Source organism: Erithacus rubecula, assembly GCF_903797595.1.
Source record: "Erithacus rubecula genome assembly, chromosome: 14".
NCBI lineage: Eukaryota > Metazoa > Chordata > Aves > Passeriformes > Muscicapidae > Erithacus > Erithacus rubecula.
This window is the reverse complement of record NC_136666.1, coordinates 17,427,817-17,444,016: the sequence shown is the minus strand read 5'-3', so window position 1 is coordinate 17,444,016 and position 16,200 is coordinate 17,427,817. Positions and strand designations below refer to the sequence as shown.

At 45.1% G+C, this 16,200-nt stretch overlaps 2 protein-coding genes across 12 annotated transcripts in view; one reads left to right on the top strand and one right to left on the bottom strand.

Annotated features, from left to right (window-relative positions):
* Positions 1–3,247, bottom strand: part of TLN2 (talin 2) — a 105,069-nt gene extending 101,822 nt beyond the window's left edge. For 9 of the 11 annotated variants that reach the window (XM_079318234.1, XM_079318228.1, XM_079318230.1 and 6 more), the window contains exon 1: positions 3,013–3,247. The gene's annotated coding sequence lies outside the window, so the exon portion shown is untranslated. Of the gene's footprint in view, positions 1–2,650; positions 2,825–3,012 lie in introns of those variants that run through there. The other 2 variants (XM_079318235.1, XM_079318236.1) reach the window with 1 other exon arrangement.
* Positions 3,248–12,690: 9,443 nt separating this feature from the next.
* Positions 12,691–14,947, top strand: LOC306807844 (C2 calcium-dependent domain-containing protein 4C-like). The gene is made up of 2 exons (XM_079317789.1): positions 12,691–12,894; positions 13,535–14,947. The coding sequence occupies exons 1-2, from the start codon at positions 12,755–12,757 to the stop codon at positions 14,880–14,882; spliced, it is 1,488 nt and encodes a 495-aa protein (XP_079173915.1). The 5' UTR covers positions 12,691–12,754; the 3' UTR covers positions 14,883–14,947.
* The last annotated feature ends 1,253 nt before the right edge of the window (positions 14,948–16,200 follow it).

Here is a 16,200-nt window from a genome sequence, read left to right as displayed (position 1 = left end):
TAAGCAGACTTGCCAAACATTTTAAAGATTCAAAAGCAGGGAGGAGAAAATAATTTCTGAAAGCTGGTACAGTAGTCTGTAAAGACATTCACACTTGTTACCTAATTAGGGCCTGAAAAACACTGCTTAGCAAAAAACTCTGCATATTAAAAAAAAAAAAAAAATCAGTATCAAGATGTCTACACATTTGGCAGCTTATCAAAATCTCCAAAGGTCAGACAGGACTGGCAGCTGAGAATCAACTCAAATGGTGTTTTCAATACTATAATGCTAAAATTATGGATTGGAGGGATACTTGAACAAATGGTATTGCTCATATTTCATGAACATACAACACTGATAACCCAACAGTTATGTGACACTACAATGCCACAAAAAGGAATGGAGGTCAGATGTTTATGGTGGCTAATTATATATTGCCATTTTTGCAAGCCATCTAGACTGCATATGCACAGGTTTAACAGATACATATCACATAGGTAAGTATATAAAGTGATAACACAATTATTAATGCCTCAGAACAACCTTGCTGTGTGGAGTCAAATCTTCTTACAAACAATACCAAATAAAGTTTTCACAGCAAAACTTCTAAGTCATGGTGCAGTTCAAGCTATGACACAGCTAGACAGTTCTTCCAAGCTCACTCCTCCACTCCAAAATAAGACTTATTTCTACTGTAGTGGTGTTCCATACTGACAGTTATATTTATAACTGTAGATGGATTTCCTAAAATAAGTAGAATTCAGTCATTGCATTAGCTGGCAAATGATGAAAGAAGTCTAAGTAAAACTAAAACAAAACAGGCTCAGAGTAAAATTACTTAATCCTTTGCAGTTCAAATGCAAGTTCATTTTTCTCAATATTGTCTACTTGTAACCAATCTATCCATCACAGGCACCACAAAACCTCTCCCCTCTCAGGCACTACTACAGTGCAATGGCAATGTCTCAAATCAACTTAAATTAGGCTGTGCTGCATTCCATTACATGATATCATGCAACAGATGTTACTCTAAAAACACACAGAACAATTATTCAGGATAAACTCCTGTAATCTGAATGGTAAAATGAATGGGTATCCTATAAGAAATGGCTGCAGACTTTATCTAACTTTATGCAGAGAACTTGAATATTATCCAAGTTTGCCATAGCTAACCCACTTAGACTGGCAACCAGAAACGAGAAGTATTCTTATCTTACATATGCTAAATAATTTTGTCACAAATAGATAAGCCAGAATTCCACTTAACCCTTTAGTTCTGCAGTGACCAGTGAATTAAATGAGGCATTAGGAAATTCAAATGAAATGCACTTGCAAAAGGCAAGAGGCACTTCCCCTCCCTCCTCAGCTGCATGATAACCTCTAATCTCCCTTGAAAATGTCACATTATGAAAATTAAAGCAGAAATGGCAGTTCAGCCAACTTAACTTAGTTAACTTGTCTAACAGCTGTTCTGTTGGAAGTACGGCTGACCATTACATCATACAGATGTGAAAGCTTTTCATACACTACAATTTGGGAGGTATTTCTAATTAACACTAGCAGCTTGCATTCCTACTTAAAACACACTGCCATGGACGTACAAATAAGTCACGTCTTACATAAGCAAGAGCAATCTCAGAAATGTGTTGCTTCTTTGTTTTTAAATCATAGGGATATTGCTCCATAGCTACAGGGATCTTTTGAGAACTCCTCAACGCCTCTAAGTAACACACTTCCAAACCCAAAACTGCTTTGAAATTTAACATGGTTCAAACCTTGCTCCCAAAATAGAGGTCTACAAAATAAACTTTTAAAATTTTTGGAGGTAAGTGGACAATTGTTTCATCTGACAAGAGGTTTTTCAATCAATGAATATTCCCACAACCTTTCTAACTAGACGTTTTAATGCACAAAAAAGTAAAGCCTAGAAAAACTGAAGTGACTGGTCAGGAGAACAAAAGAGCGATAGAAGGTGAGCACGAAGCCAGCAGAGGCCCCGGTTCTCAGAAAGGTGACAGGCAGTGACAGTGCGCCGGGGCTCTGCCGAAGGCACAGACAGGTATCTGCCAGGAGGGCGTGGGAGAAACGCAGGAGGAGCCCAGCCCCGCTGCGAGCACACAACGCCTCGCACTACGGAAGGGTCAGCGCTTTGCTCAGCCCAGGACACGCTGCCTGCCGGGGCAGGGAGCCGGAGCCGCCGGACGCTGCAGCGCCAGGCCCGGCGGGCACCGAGCCCGCAGCGCGGCCGCTCGCACAGCCCGCTGTGCGCTGCGAGCGCGGCCGCTCCCGCTCTCCCGGTTCTGCCCTCCCGGTCCCGCTCTCCCGGTCCCGCTCTCCCGGTCCCGCTCTCCCGGTCCTGCTCTCCCGGTTCTGCCCTCCCGCTCCCGCTCTCCCCGCCGGGACCGCCCCGCCACCCGCCGGCCTCGTGGGAAGATGCGAACGGAGACACAGATAGATGCAGATCCACGCGCATGGAGACGCGCCGGGGTCGTCCTTGGGAGGTCGTCACTTCGCTACGTATGGCGAAAAGGTTTTTGTTTTTTTTTTTTCTACATCGCGGTCGCCAACAGAGCCCAACAGCTCCGTTCCCCGCACAAACCCAGCTCCGAGCCGGCCACGCCGCTCTCCCCCAGGCATGATGCGAGGCGCCGGCCGCCCCAGCACCTACCTCCTATTCCAGCCCTACACGACGCAGCGGAACCCCGAAAGATCGCTGCCTCCCTCTCATCCCGACGGTAGGTGAGCCGAGGCCGCTCTCCTCTCCCCTCCCCGGGGCTCAGCCCGCACGGCACGGGGCCGGGCTGCTGCTGTCCTCGCTGGAACCGGCAACTTGTTAGGCAGGCAGCGCTGCCCGCAGGCGGAGCAGGCAGCGGCGGGTGCCGCCGCTCGGAGGCAGCCTGCACCGAGAGCCCCGCGCTGCCGCCGCTCAACCCCGCGCCGAGTCTTCCCCCTCTCGGCGGCTCCGCACAGACCACACGCTCTGTGCAATATACAAACGCGGGGCGCTCCGAGGGTCCTGCGGGCTCCTACCGGGAACGCTGTTACTGCGGCATTGCGGAGCGCACCAGCCCCGCCGCTCTCTCGTTTCCTTCCCTCCTGCCCGCTCCCGCCGGCTCCGCCGCCGCCCGCAGCCGCCGCCGCTGCGGACTCCAGACGCAGACCCCCGCCAGGGAGGGCAGGAAGCGCGTCATCACTCCGGGCCGCTCCACCGCCCTCCGCCCGGCCCGCTCGGAGGGACCCGGGCTCGGCTCCCGCCGGTGCCTCGGCCGCGGGCGCGGAGCTGCGCTTCACCTGGGCCTGAGGGAGAGGCGCAGCCCAGCCACAGCCTCAGCCAGGCGGTGAGGTAGCGGCGTTTTCGCCCTGCCCGCCCGGCACCGGGGCATGGCAGCTCCTTGGGGAGAGGAGGAAAGCTGGAGCAGCCCCACGGGCAGCACCAGCAGCAAGAGTCGTTATGGGGGCATGAGGCGCCCTGGGCTCCTCAGGAGCCCCCAGACGCTGGGTCCGGTCAGCAGGCGTGGAGAGGGACCCGCACCGCCCACGGAGAGTCGTGCTAAGCACTTACAAATCACGGAATCCATTAGGCTGGAAAAGGCTACTGAGGTAATCGAGTTCTAGTGATGCCAGACGTTTCTTGAACGTCTCTAGGGATGGTGACAGCACCACCACCCCAGGCAGCCTATTCCTTTTATCGCCCTCTCTGTGAAGAAATTCCTCCTAACGTGCAATCAAAACCTCCCCTGGCATAGTGTAAGACTATATCCTCTTGTCTTATTCCTGGTTTCCTGGGAAAAGAACCCGGGCTGGCTACATCCCCTTTCAGGGAGTGAAGAGTGATAAAGGAGCTTGCACCTCCTGCGGGCTGAGCACCCTCAGCTGTTCCTCACAGCGCCTGTGCTCCTTTCCCCAGCACTACTGCCCTTCCCTGGACCCATTTCAGAAACTCGGTGCCTTTTCTGAATTGAGGGACTCAGAACAGAAACACATCTCGATGTGTGCCCGCACCAGGGGAGGAATCACACCCCTTGTCCTGCTGGCCACGCTGTTCCTGAAACAGACCAGGATCCAACAGCAGCAACAAATGAGCTGCTGTACCTGCAAATGACATTAGGGCTTCCCTTACACAGTTTGTATCATTTCGACACTTCTAACACTGTTAGAGTTGTATAAATGTAATAAGTTGTAAGTTGTGTAAATGTATATTTCACAGCAGTATATTGATACAAGTATGAGAAAAGAGATACCTACTCCAGCTTAGAGCCTTAAATGAATTAGTGCCGTATATACTGGGACCTCTGAAAAACAACTGCAAGAGTTGAAAATCATGCAGTTAAAATAATTTCACCTGATTTAGCGGAAGTCACTAGTAAATATTTTTACTTGTAACCAGCTTAAAAGAGCTGTGTCAGTGTACAGTTGGTTTTGCCTTTCAGAGTAATCTTGCTCCAACAAATTAACCTTAAAATGCTCACACAATCCAGCACAGTTACACAGGTTATATCAGTACACTTGTTGGGCATGTTTAAGGCATTTTGTAGGTATTAAACCCAACCAGATTATTTTATACACCTACCCTACAGAATTTAAAACATCACAATTTTAACATCCCTAATGGTTATCCTGAGCTGTGCCAGCTTTATCAAACAAACAAGAAGTGTCTGCTGTTAACTAAAATAGAGGCTACACAGGATTTGTCTTATAACATCCAATACTTCACAATATTACAAGTTTTACAAATGGGTTGTTGTTATCATTGTAACTAAAGAGATACTATCCAACCTGTTATTAAAAGAAGGCTAACTAAAGTATTCTTTTTTTGTGATTTAGAGGTACTTTGGCACATGTAAGTTACCTGGGAACATCATAACATTTACATAAAGAGCAGTTTGGGGTGTTTTGGTTTGTTGATTTTTTTTATTTGGTTTGAGTTTTTTCCTGGCCTTTTACTTCCATGATGATAAGCTTCCAACAATGTGGTTTTCCCTGTTTGGCATAAACTTTCCTCTAAAAATATGCACAATGATACATTTAATTCCTCTCTTCATGTAGTATTATCCTATTTCCTGGCTGCAATACTGCTTCAAGAGAAACTTCCTGTACTCCATGACTTTACTTGATTGCATTATCTTTTTCTCCCTTCACTTTTAAACCTTTTCCTAATCTATGTGTTCTCTCACATAGTAACATGCAAGGCCACAATTCCAGTCTCTTTTGCCCCTTGTCATTTCTGTTTCCTCTCACCTCAAAGAAAGGCTGTTTAAATCTCTGTGCTGCATTGACCTCAAATAGCTCCTTTGAAATCTCTGCAAAGAGATTTCAGAAAAATGTCAGTAAATGTACCCCCAATCCCAAAGAGCAAAATTTCACTACAATGTGGAATGCAATGTCAAGACCAGGCTCCCCTGTATCATTTTTGTGTCTGTGGTCTGGACACAAACCAGCTTTGTTTGGTTTTTTTTCCCCACTCTGTTTGTGTCATATCAAATACAAGGTGGTCTGAGCACATACCTGCATTCTACAGTAAGAATCCTTGATAAAAGTGATGCAGTAATAAATAAGGTATTCTGTCAATCTGTCATGTGAGGATTCAGCTTTTATTATTTTGGTAATACTTCTAGGCTTTATTTATGTTCAGAAAACATTTTGAAATTAAGGTATTCTATTGGACACCTGACTTCACTTCTAAGATTGTCTTTTTCTGCCACATGGTGTGATCCAAATTGGATGTGACTTGTATGGAATTATGTTGAACTTTTTGCTTTGCCTGAAATTCACATCATGCAGCAATAATGGATATTTTTTCAATTGCCTGTATTTTCAGGATGCTGATAAAGCACTGGAACAATGCCAGGTATTTTAGGAAATGCATTGCTGTTTCCCTGGATCACCAGATGTTCCAACACATCAACTCTGTTTCTGGAATAAAGAGTAATTTTTATTGTAATTCTTTAACTAGGTGTGCTGGTTTTGTACATATGATATCTGGTAAAGAGGGAAGAAGACACAGTCAGTAACTTGGAGGATGAAAGAAGTTACCATAAAGAGGGCAGTAGATTTTTGAGAATCTGTCTCCTACAACAATCTTAGGTCAGTTCATTCAAATGGGTGAAGAACGCAACATTATAAAAACTTTATGAAAAAGATCAACTTTTACAAGGTCTGTGTGGGAAGAAAAGAGCCACTTCTGCCATTAAGTGTGAGACCATAATTATACATAATTCATAATTCTGTGTAATGTGTCTTAAGGGTAAGTGTGGGGTCCTTGTCTGGCAGTACTGAGCAAGCAACTCTGCCTGTGTGAATGTTCTTTGTTCACATCAGGGTGGTTTATATCTAACTGATGTCTACATCTTGTTGCATTCTTGTCTGCAGAGGCATTTTATAGACATTTGTGCTAATGCTGTTATTTCTGCTTCCTGCTCTAATCAGAGCACATCATTTTCTTGATGCATATGTTCCTCATGAACCTATGTTCATGCATAAGTTATAAGGATAACAGTCTCAGCCAAGCAATTAATAATTTCTGATTATGATTGTCAAGTTCACATATAATCAGCTTTTTAGCCATGGGAATAGCAAATTAGATTTTCCCCTCAGTAAAATGAAAAATTTATCCTCTTCATATGAAATCATGGGCAGCACATAATATAGTATTCCATGTAATTTATATTTCTATAAAAATAGATCAGTACATCCCTTTTGTGTCCTGTGAATCCTTATTTTAGACTGTTTTGAAAGTAAACTCCCTTTTCTGTGACTTCTGTCACATTCCCCAACCTTTTCTTTTTTGTTTTAAAGATCTCATAACAGAAGAGTCTTTAGATCTGCTAATTGTAATCAGAGCTTGTGTATTTGGCAGTTTTCCCTTAGTCCCTGACCAGCTTTATCATTTCTGCCAAGCCACCCCTTCCTTCCCACAGCTTAATGCTTTGCAAGGCTGTACCTGAGACAGCTTGGCCCTACCCTGGAAAATGGACCCATGGATTCCTTCCCACAGATGTAATGAATTCTGCAAAATTATTTGCTCTTGTTGGATTGTATTTACGACCTCAAAAGCAAAATTCACTGTTTCAGTGCAGACCTGCATTCCTTCCAGAATGGTTTAGTCTTCACTGTGCTGTATGCTCCTCCTCCTTATCTTGCAGGAAGGGGGAATGAGAGATCTGAAACTTTTGTGTGGATAAATCCCAGATGCTTTGCTTGCTGGAATGTATTCCGTAGGAACGTGCATTATTACACATTTTGTGGTCAGTTTGCTGAGAAAAAGATGTATCCCAAAGCAAGGGAGAAGTACAAGTTCTCTTATATCACACTAGCCTTGTGCTCGTGGAGGCTGTGGAGAGATTTCTTTAGTACATCTTTTTTAATTATGCAGCATGAGCTGAGACTTCACTGGGGCTTGTATCCTAATGGGAGCTTGGTGTCATTCTTAGGCTTCACATGCCATTTCTGCACCCTGCATTTTTCAAATGACCTGGCAAAAATTTGATCATTAAAATAAGGCACAAAACAAGTTCTTTGCCTTTTGAATGCAGTAGGTGTCTGTGAAATGTGTGTGCATGTACATGCCTAGTCATTTACCAAAGAGAAGCAATTAGTAGGGACCTTGGCAATTTGGGCAGAGGTTTTTTTGGGTTTTTTTTTTTTTTTTTTTTTTTTTTAAACATAATGCAGCAGATTTCAGTAAGAGTTTAACTCAAGGCAAGGTGGGAATTGAAACATACTGCACATAATTTTGTTCCAACTTTGCAGGCAAGGTTACTGATAGATAAATTATTTCTGGTGAGGTGAAAGTATATGCATAGGTAAACCTCATAGACAGAGTTGATTTGGGGATTTTTCTTTTACTTTTGAATGAGGCTAATCTCTCAGTACTTGGCAGGGCCAGATCCAGGCACAGGCAAAGGAGGCAGCAATAGTGATGGCAAAGCCCTGAAAACCAGCCTGGCAGCTACTGCTGCCAGGAAAGGGGATGAGAATGTATGAAACAGGAAAAATGGGTCATGTGAACCTTTGCTGGGCCCTGTTCACTTTTCTGTGGCAGAAAAAGCCAGATCTGTGTGTAATATATGCACTTCATCCTCAGGGCAGCACCACCTAGTTTGCTTAGCTGATAAACCTTGAGCCACCTCTGGTGGTTGGCTTGCATTCACTGTGTATCCCAAATAGAATTATTCAATTACTCATTAGCCACTTCACAAATCAAACAGATACTGCTTTAAAAACAACTGTCAGGAAAACTATTGATGAATAGTAGCAGGCACCCATGGATATTTACAGACAGACAAAATACTTAGACCCACATGAAAATGAAGTATGAAAGATTAGCAGCACAACTGAGGAGAAACTCATCAGTTCCAGCAGAGCAGCAAGCTGTGGGCTCTTATGTGGTGTGCAGACAGAAGTGGCAAGGTGGAGAAATGCAGGAGAGTGCTCCAGATGTCAGAGTTGCAGAGAATGCTCTTAGGCTTTGGTGAGCCTTTGTGAAGGGACCTAGAAGCAGCCTGTTCTGAATTGGTGGACGAAGTGAGGGATAGAGAATAACTCTATGGGATAGAGAATTAATAAGTGTTACTTCTACTTTTCCACGGTTCTATCCAGATGATATTGTAATAATGTCTCCAATTGTTGCTCAGTTCAATGAGTAACTTTCTCTGGCAGCACATTTCCAACCACGTTTGTCTTCTGAGCTTTCTGAGATGCAATATTCTTCCTTTGCCCAGAAGTGTCATCTCTTTTGTGGCTACTAAACTGGATTTCTAGACTGCAGATTCACCCAAACATCTAAATAAATATAATAGAGGCTTACTTACACTGTATTAGGTGCAGCCACCTCTGTGAGACAAATATTTATGGATTTAGCAGGAATGCTGCCACACCTGGGGCAAAAATGAGTTTCCCTTCACTATTGCACTTTGAGGAATGATCCTGAAGTGTCACAATGTCCAGCAGTCAGTGTCTGGGGAGAACTCATCCATGCAATTAATCTACATGCTACAATACTCAAAAACCCCTTACTTTGTTAAATGTATTTTTCACAGAGCTTCAGTAACTATTGGCACCTTTGGATTCCTTTTGTTTTTGTCAGGATTTCTTTGCATTGCCTCGATCTACCACTCTGACAAAGCTCTGTGTGTCAGATTGTTTTTCTAGGCCCTGATTCAGCAGCCAGCATCAGGATTCAATGTCTCAGCAACAGCAGCATAGTCAGAGCTGTGACTGTGGCAACAGTGAAAATGAAAAACTGCTCCATAGTGGCATCCATTTTCTTAGAGGAGAAACAATCCAACGGGCAAGGAGCAGTTTGGATGTGCATTCCTTCTGTCTTGCTGCAATCCCACCCAAGCTGTGCACCTCTGCCACTGCCATGGCTTCAAGAATGTGAATTAAAGGCACTTGCAGAGTATTGTATGGAATGTAAATCTTCTAGAGGAAATGCAATTTCCATTCTTGGTGTCTGCATCTGTGTGATTTGGCTGTGACCTTACGTCTGGCTTCTCAGTGAGCACATGTCCAGCCACAAAATTATCTTCCTGATTGGACACCTCTAGCTCTACTGGCAATATTCATTCCCTGGAGGAAGATCAGACACTTTCATGCTTCAGAATGATGGCCATACAGAGGGGTACCAGCAGCCTTCTTTTGAGTACCTGAGCCCTTTTCCCCTTTGAAGTTTAAGATTTATCACTGAAAGTCACTGTAATAGCAGAATGAAAGGCAGCAGTTTGCCAAGCCTTGGCTGAGAGTCACATGTGCCTTCAAAGCTGGAGCTGTGTAACACAGCTCAAAAATCCCTGTTCTTTTTCCCAGAAGCAAGCAATCTTTCTGTCTATTGTATTTATTTTCTTTTTTTATTTTTTTTAATAAATAAATATTCTCACTTTCTTTTATCTTCCTCTCCCAAACTAGTTCCAGTCTTCTTTAGGATCTTTTCTATCAGCATACCTAAACTGCCCAGTCTGTCTACTAAACCCTCTGGTCCTGGGAAATCTGCTCCATTTTGCTGTTGAATTTTTATCCTGATTATCTACCTGTAGAAACTTACATTTTTAGGAAACTGGCTGAGTGGAATTAGGAACAGCATACATTTCTTGGATTCTTGCATGGCAATTCTCAGTTTCACAGCAACAGAACTATGTAATATGCTATCAAGAATGAATTCTTCAGTTCATACTTTTAGATTTTTACAGTTCACACTGCTGTGACAAGAGGTACTTGAGATACTTGGCATTAAGTCCCCAATTGCCTGAAGGGCCCTGCAGCTCCTGAGCTCTTGCTGCCAGCACTTGGCATCTGTTCATTCATTTGTTCATTTAAAGGAGCATGGACATTTCTTGTAAAGCCAGGCAGAAACTTGTCTTCACTGCAGAGATAAAATATAAGCGACTCTGATACAAAAAAGAAAGGTCAAGTTGTCAGATTAGTTTTGCTGAGCCTCTGTTACTACTTTTTATAACTATGAAAATAATGCAGAACTATTTGGCCATTGGTTTAGGCCAGAAATGGTGAGCAGCCTGCTAATAGATATCTTTGACATTTGTCAAAGTGACAGGAAGGAATTATTGTGCTATACAATGTACTATATTTGTTCATGATCCAATCTCTAACAAAAAAAAAAAAAAAAAGTATCTAAGTGCTTCTCAGTTGATTGAAGTCTTCTTTCAGGAAGCTACAGCTGAGTTACTGCTGCCTCCTTTAGGAAAATAAAGCTGAACTGGGTTCTCTATTCTCACAAAAGCTTGTGGAAATTTTGGATATTTTAGGTAATATAATGCACAGCCATTGCTTTAAGAATGGTGGGCTGTTAGGTGCTGTCTCATCCAGGACTGGCATTCACATCTCCCCCTTAGACAGCAGAAGCAGAAATTTTTTTGTATTTTATCTTTCCAGTCATTTTGACCAGGCAGGGAGTGTTTTCCCCTCCCCTGGAGCACATCCTCCAAGGGCTGTCAGCTCCTGCAGCTCTCCTACCTCCCTATCCCCTGTAAACCACTTGAAAGGGTTCTCCTTGCAGTTCCAGGCCTTTGAACCAGTCAGCTTCAACCATGTTTTGGATTCTCGAATGGCAGGAGATAAATAATATCAATAACACGTCAAGGAAAACTCCCAACTTCCTCCTGCATTGGTAGGAGATTCCACTTTTTTACAGCCCAGATCCCAGGGTTTCACCTGTTGCTGGTGCAGGGGTTGTATTAAAGACTTGCCACAGATTGTATCCGGTTTAAAAGTGGATCATTGTAGCCACATTTTTTATAGCAACAGGAAGTCTCGTTGGCAGCATATTTTAATTATGCTCTGAAGCTAATCAAGCAAAGAGAATCTGTTCTGAGCACAGGAAGCTGCATATACACATTTGAGTGCCTGTTTCCAGGGGCAGGTACAAGTGTTTAAGTGTTGCTGAACCCCCAGCACACGAGCAATCTGCTGAATGTCTGTAAAGGGCTGGCTTGCATAGGAAGGGGAGGATCCACCACCTGCTTCCTCTGAACACTCACCCGAGGGAGACAGGCAGCTGTGATCCAGAGACTCTGATCACCTCTGCAAAAAGCCCTAACTCCTTTCCCTGGTGGTAAAGAGACTGAAGAGAAATCATGTACCTATAACAGGGTAGCTATTTTATTTCATCACTGTCTGATGCTAGCTGTGAACTTAGTACACCTGAAGTTGGTTACCATTATTGCTGTATATGAACAACTTCTGTGACCTGTAACTGAAGGCAATAAGGTTTCCACTAAAAAGCTCCATTTCCTTAATTTTTCGCTCAGTTTAGAGTTAATTTTTTCTTTGGTATTAAGGGCAGAGGTGTATATATATTGGAACAAACTCACTCTTTGGAAGTGGATACATGGTATGCACGGTATAACATCCATGGTATGAATGAATAACAGCTACAAGTGCACATACTGCTTCCCAAAAGAGAAGCTTTTCCAGTAACTCCTCTTACTACACTGCTATAAAGTCTCATTGGCTGGAGAGAGCACTAGCCCTCTCCAGAAGGCTCTAAATTATATTGGAAATTATTTGAAGCACACCCGTATTAAGTTCATGTAAGTAAACTACACGAGCTGAAATGTCACTGGAGTGTTTGGTGTGTCTTGAACGTTTTTACAAAGCAGAAATAATTTTATCAGATTTTAATCACTAGCAGATTGTTATGCAAATGAAGCTTAGCTGGTATAAAACAAACAGGAGAAAGGCAGGGCTTACACCCACAACACGTGTGTACCCAACTAAATCCTCCAGCAGGTTCAAAATGTTCCCTACCCCTGTTGCCCACGGGATTTGTTTTCTCTGAGCACGTCCCGTCTATTTCAAGCACTCCATAAACATGCACTTTAGCTCTTTAGCGGAAAAGGGAAGAAGAATATTATTTGTCTACTATCCTTATGTTAGAGCCTTCAGCTGAGTATTTAGCCAACCAGTTTGGCAGGCCTTCCTTGGCTTTGCATTGAAGATTCCTATTTGCAGCTTGCAGAATAGTTCTGCTACTCTCAAACAGAGTTTGCAGAGGTCCGTTCAGGATCTGCTGCGTTGGTGAGGAAGTTCATGGATCCCACCTGGCTTTGTGCAGCCTGTTAAGCGTCACGCGTGTCTGGGGGTTTGACACGCTGCTTTTCAAGGTGACTTTGCTAAAGCATTTTGTGCCTTGTCTTTCTCCTCGCTGCATCTGCATTCCCTTTTCTGTTGTTGCTCAGTATCAGTGATAAGAACACTTTGTCAGGGTTCTGTCGTCTCGCGTTCTTGGTGAGTAACGAGGGGGTGGATACACATTCAGATGCAGAAGCGCAACAAAGTTCTTTTACAAATGAGCTTGAAAACCGCAATCCCCGCTTCCTACGGCTCTAACGATGGAAAGCTGCCAGGATCTCCGGAAGAAAAGAATCCCCGGGACAATGCTACTTTTGTCCTGGATTTGTTAGTTATCTCGAAACACCTCGGGACGCCTCTGTAAACAGATATTAACCAAAAAGAAACTGGACGCAGGGGAAAGACGAGGGGCCGGGCGCGTCCCCCCGCGCGCGGGCAATGCCAAGCGCCGGGAGCATCTGCTGCTCTGCGGGGGCGACAGGAGACGCTCCAAACGCGCTTTCCCGTGAGAGGCCCCTGGGCAAGTCCCTCCCCGCTGCCGCAGGCACGGCCCCGGTGCCCGGCGGAGCAGCAGGGAGCGCAGGAGGCGCGGGGCAGCCCCCGCCCCGTCCCTCGGCCGGCGGCGCTGGGAGGCGCCCGGCGCGGCTACAAAAGCGCGGCTCGGGGCGAGCGCCGCGCAAGGGCTGCGGCTGCTGCGAGGAGCCAGGCTGCGCTCGCCACGGTCTCTGCGAAGGGAAAATCACGGTAGGGATGATGCAAAAGGGACGTTTTCCTCGATGATGTTTTCTCCCTTTAGTGGTTTTGTTCTTGCACCGTTTGACTTCGCTAAGGGTAGCGTGCTGGGTGGGGGCTGTTTTGAACGTGGGGTTTGCTAGTCCTGCCTGGAATGGCACTCTCTGTGCCTTGCTTGGTAGCAGTGTGTCCAAGAAGGATGTTCATGTCTTTTTTTCTTTCTGTGCGTCTGCAGGTGGATTTCTCCTTCAAACTTTTTCCCTTTCAGGACCTGCTGCCTAGCTACAATGATGTGGTTCTTGGAAAAGATGAGAGTGTCACATGAAAATGGAAACCTCCCCAGCTCTTCCTTCCTGGGACTGCCACAAGGCCAAAATCTGCCAGAAAATGCCCGACCTAGGGCTGCTGCTTTTCCAAATGTGATCACTCCTGACAGAATCCCTGAATTCTGCATTCCCCCCAAGCTGACCAACTCTGGCTCCATTAGGAGCAGTGGCTTCCAGCAGGATCACAGTTCAGTGGATGGAGCTCTTACTTCTGGTTATAGCTCTTTCCCACATCTCATTCAGGTGGAAAGTGTTGAAGAGGAGATTTCAGCCCTGGAGGAAGAAAGCACCAATGCAGACCCACAGTCCCAAGCAGCGCTCTCCCTGCCCCACTTTCCCAGAGCCCCCACTTCCTATGGCTTCTGCACTTTGCTGGAGAGCCCCCACACCAGGAGAAAGGAGTCCATCTTCCACGGGGATCCACGTGGTGCTCTACCCAGCCTGAAGCTGTCTCGATCCAGAGCTAACACCTTCAGTGGCAAAGGGAGTATGTCCAACCCCATTGCTATCAGCTTTGCTTCTGTCAGACTGCCGCCCAAGCATCTCTCTCTGCACAGGCAAGGCGCCTGTGACAGTGACACTGCCTCTTCCAGTGATTCTTCTCCCTTCAGTTCTCCACTTCTCAGCAGGTCACCTCCCAGACCCTGCTCCCTGATCAAAGCACAAAGTCAGGAGGGATTGCTCTGCAGAGCACTGAAAGACAAGAGCAAACACAGAGTGCCCAGGAACAATTCTCTCTCTACAGAGGAGAGCAGCTCCACTGATAACAGCCCCAGTGCCATCAGGAGAGCCTCCGAGGGGCTGCTTGGCATACGGAGCTTTAGCACCTCCCGTTCTCCCATGTTTCCAGTGGACCTGACTTGCAGCCGTGAGAGGCTGGTGGGAGAAAGCACCGTGGTCATGGACAAGGGAGGGGTGTTAAGGCTGTCAGCTGAATACTGCTCAGAGAACGAGAGGCTGCGCGTCCGCCTGATCAGTGCAGAGGGTTTGTATGACGACTCTGTGGAGCCCAAAAACATCAACTGCCGTATCTCCTTCTCCCTGGTGCCAGGCAAAACACAGAAGCAGAGAAGCACAGTTATAAAGAGAAGCAGAAATCCCATCTTCAATGAGGACTTCTTTTTTGATGGCATTGCAGAAGAAGAGCTCTACAGCCTCTCGATCAGGATGAAAGCAACAAATAAAGGGTGCAGTATGAAACGGGATTATACCTTAGGAGAACGGGAATTGTCTTTACTGAGTATGTTGTCAGTGTAGTACTTAAAATACTCAAATTGTCTTCTGCAAGTTTACTACTAAATAAAATTTTAGGTTGCCTTTTACATTGCTGGGTTTCTTTTTTTAAGAATACTTAAAAACATTGTCTTGCTTGGTATTACTGTGCTCTTGTGCCTTGTTTTGCTGTTTAACACTTCAAACTCCGAGGTGTTAGGGGTTCAGAGTTGGCTGTGGAGCAGACCTCTCCCTGTAGAGTACGACAGGAGAGGGGAGGAGGGCTACTTTGCCTTTAGGATAAAGGATCAGGCTGTTCTTGTTTACAGCTTGCAGGCTATAAACTTCAGGTGGAAGTGTTTTTCACTCTTCCTGGTCCCTAAGTAGGTGACAGTGTATGCACACAACACATCCTGAACTCTATTGCACTCCTTGGTACAACATCAGTTCAATGGACCCTTTTGACACCACTCCTATTTGCACAAACTCATGTTTTAGGGAGTCCTGTATTCAGAGGGAGAATGATCTCTTTTTACAACGGGTGGATTTGGATTCCCAGAGATGGTGGATAACAAGATTTTAGTTTCTGAGCAGCAGCTAAAAGCCACTGGAGGCAGGGCTCTCTTTACACAGACCTGCAGTATCAACACTCAAACAGCCTGGGTGAGGCTGCAGCAGGGTCAGCATCTTCTTTCACCTTCCCTTTCCATGGTCGGTTTCACAGCCCAGAGAATCAAGTTGCCAGGTAATTGTGTTTTGATCAGGAATGTGCCTGAGTGCTACAACCCTCAGCAACTCAGCTATTGAATCCTGAAGCAGATAAGATATCAGTACAGCGAGGGCAAAGGACAGTTTGGGATCTGGCATTAAATTCCTGCTTCAGCTAATGATTTGATGCATACCTTGCTCAAGTCATTGTCATACAATTAGTGGAATCAATCTGTCCTGTCTCCAAGCACGAGTGGCTGAAGCAGTTGCTTCAGTATCAGGAGAAACATCCTCCTTTTTATTTTTTTTTTTAATTTTTATTTTTTTTTAAATATGATTTATTTGGAGCTGGGTAAAATGGATAAATGAGTGTGAGGAGCCAAAAGTGTCTTGAACATCCAGGCCTGTTGCTGCCTCCCTCAATTAAGTTGCAGGCTTCATTATGTGAAAATAGATAAAGCCTTAATGGAGGAGAAATCCATGCAGGCAAGGGGCAGAGAAAACAAAGGTTTACTTTTGTTTTCCCTTTGAGGCTGTAGAAATAGGGCCTCGCTAGTGCCCAAATACAAATCTTAAAAGCTATTTCACAAAGATTTTAGCAGAATTTTCCTCTGGCAAGAGTCTAGTTGTCTGCAAATCATGGGACTGCTGACAG

Coding starts and splice junctions, on each gene's coding strand:
- LOC306807844 (XM_079317789.1), top strand. CDS start 12,755: ATGCAGAAGCGCAACAAAGTTCTTTTACAAATGAGCTTGAAAACCGCA. Junction 12,895..13,534: donor GCTACTTTTGTCCTGGATTT/GTTAGTTATCTC, acceptor GTGCGTCTGCAG/GTGGATTTCTCCTTCAAACT.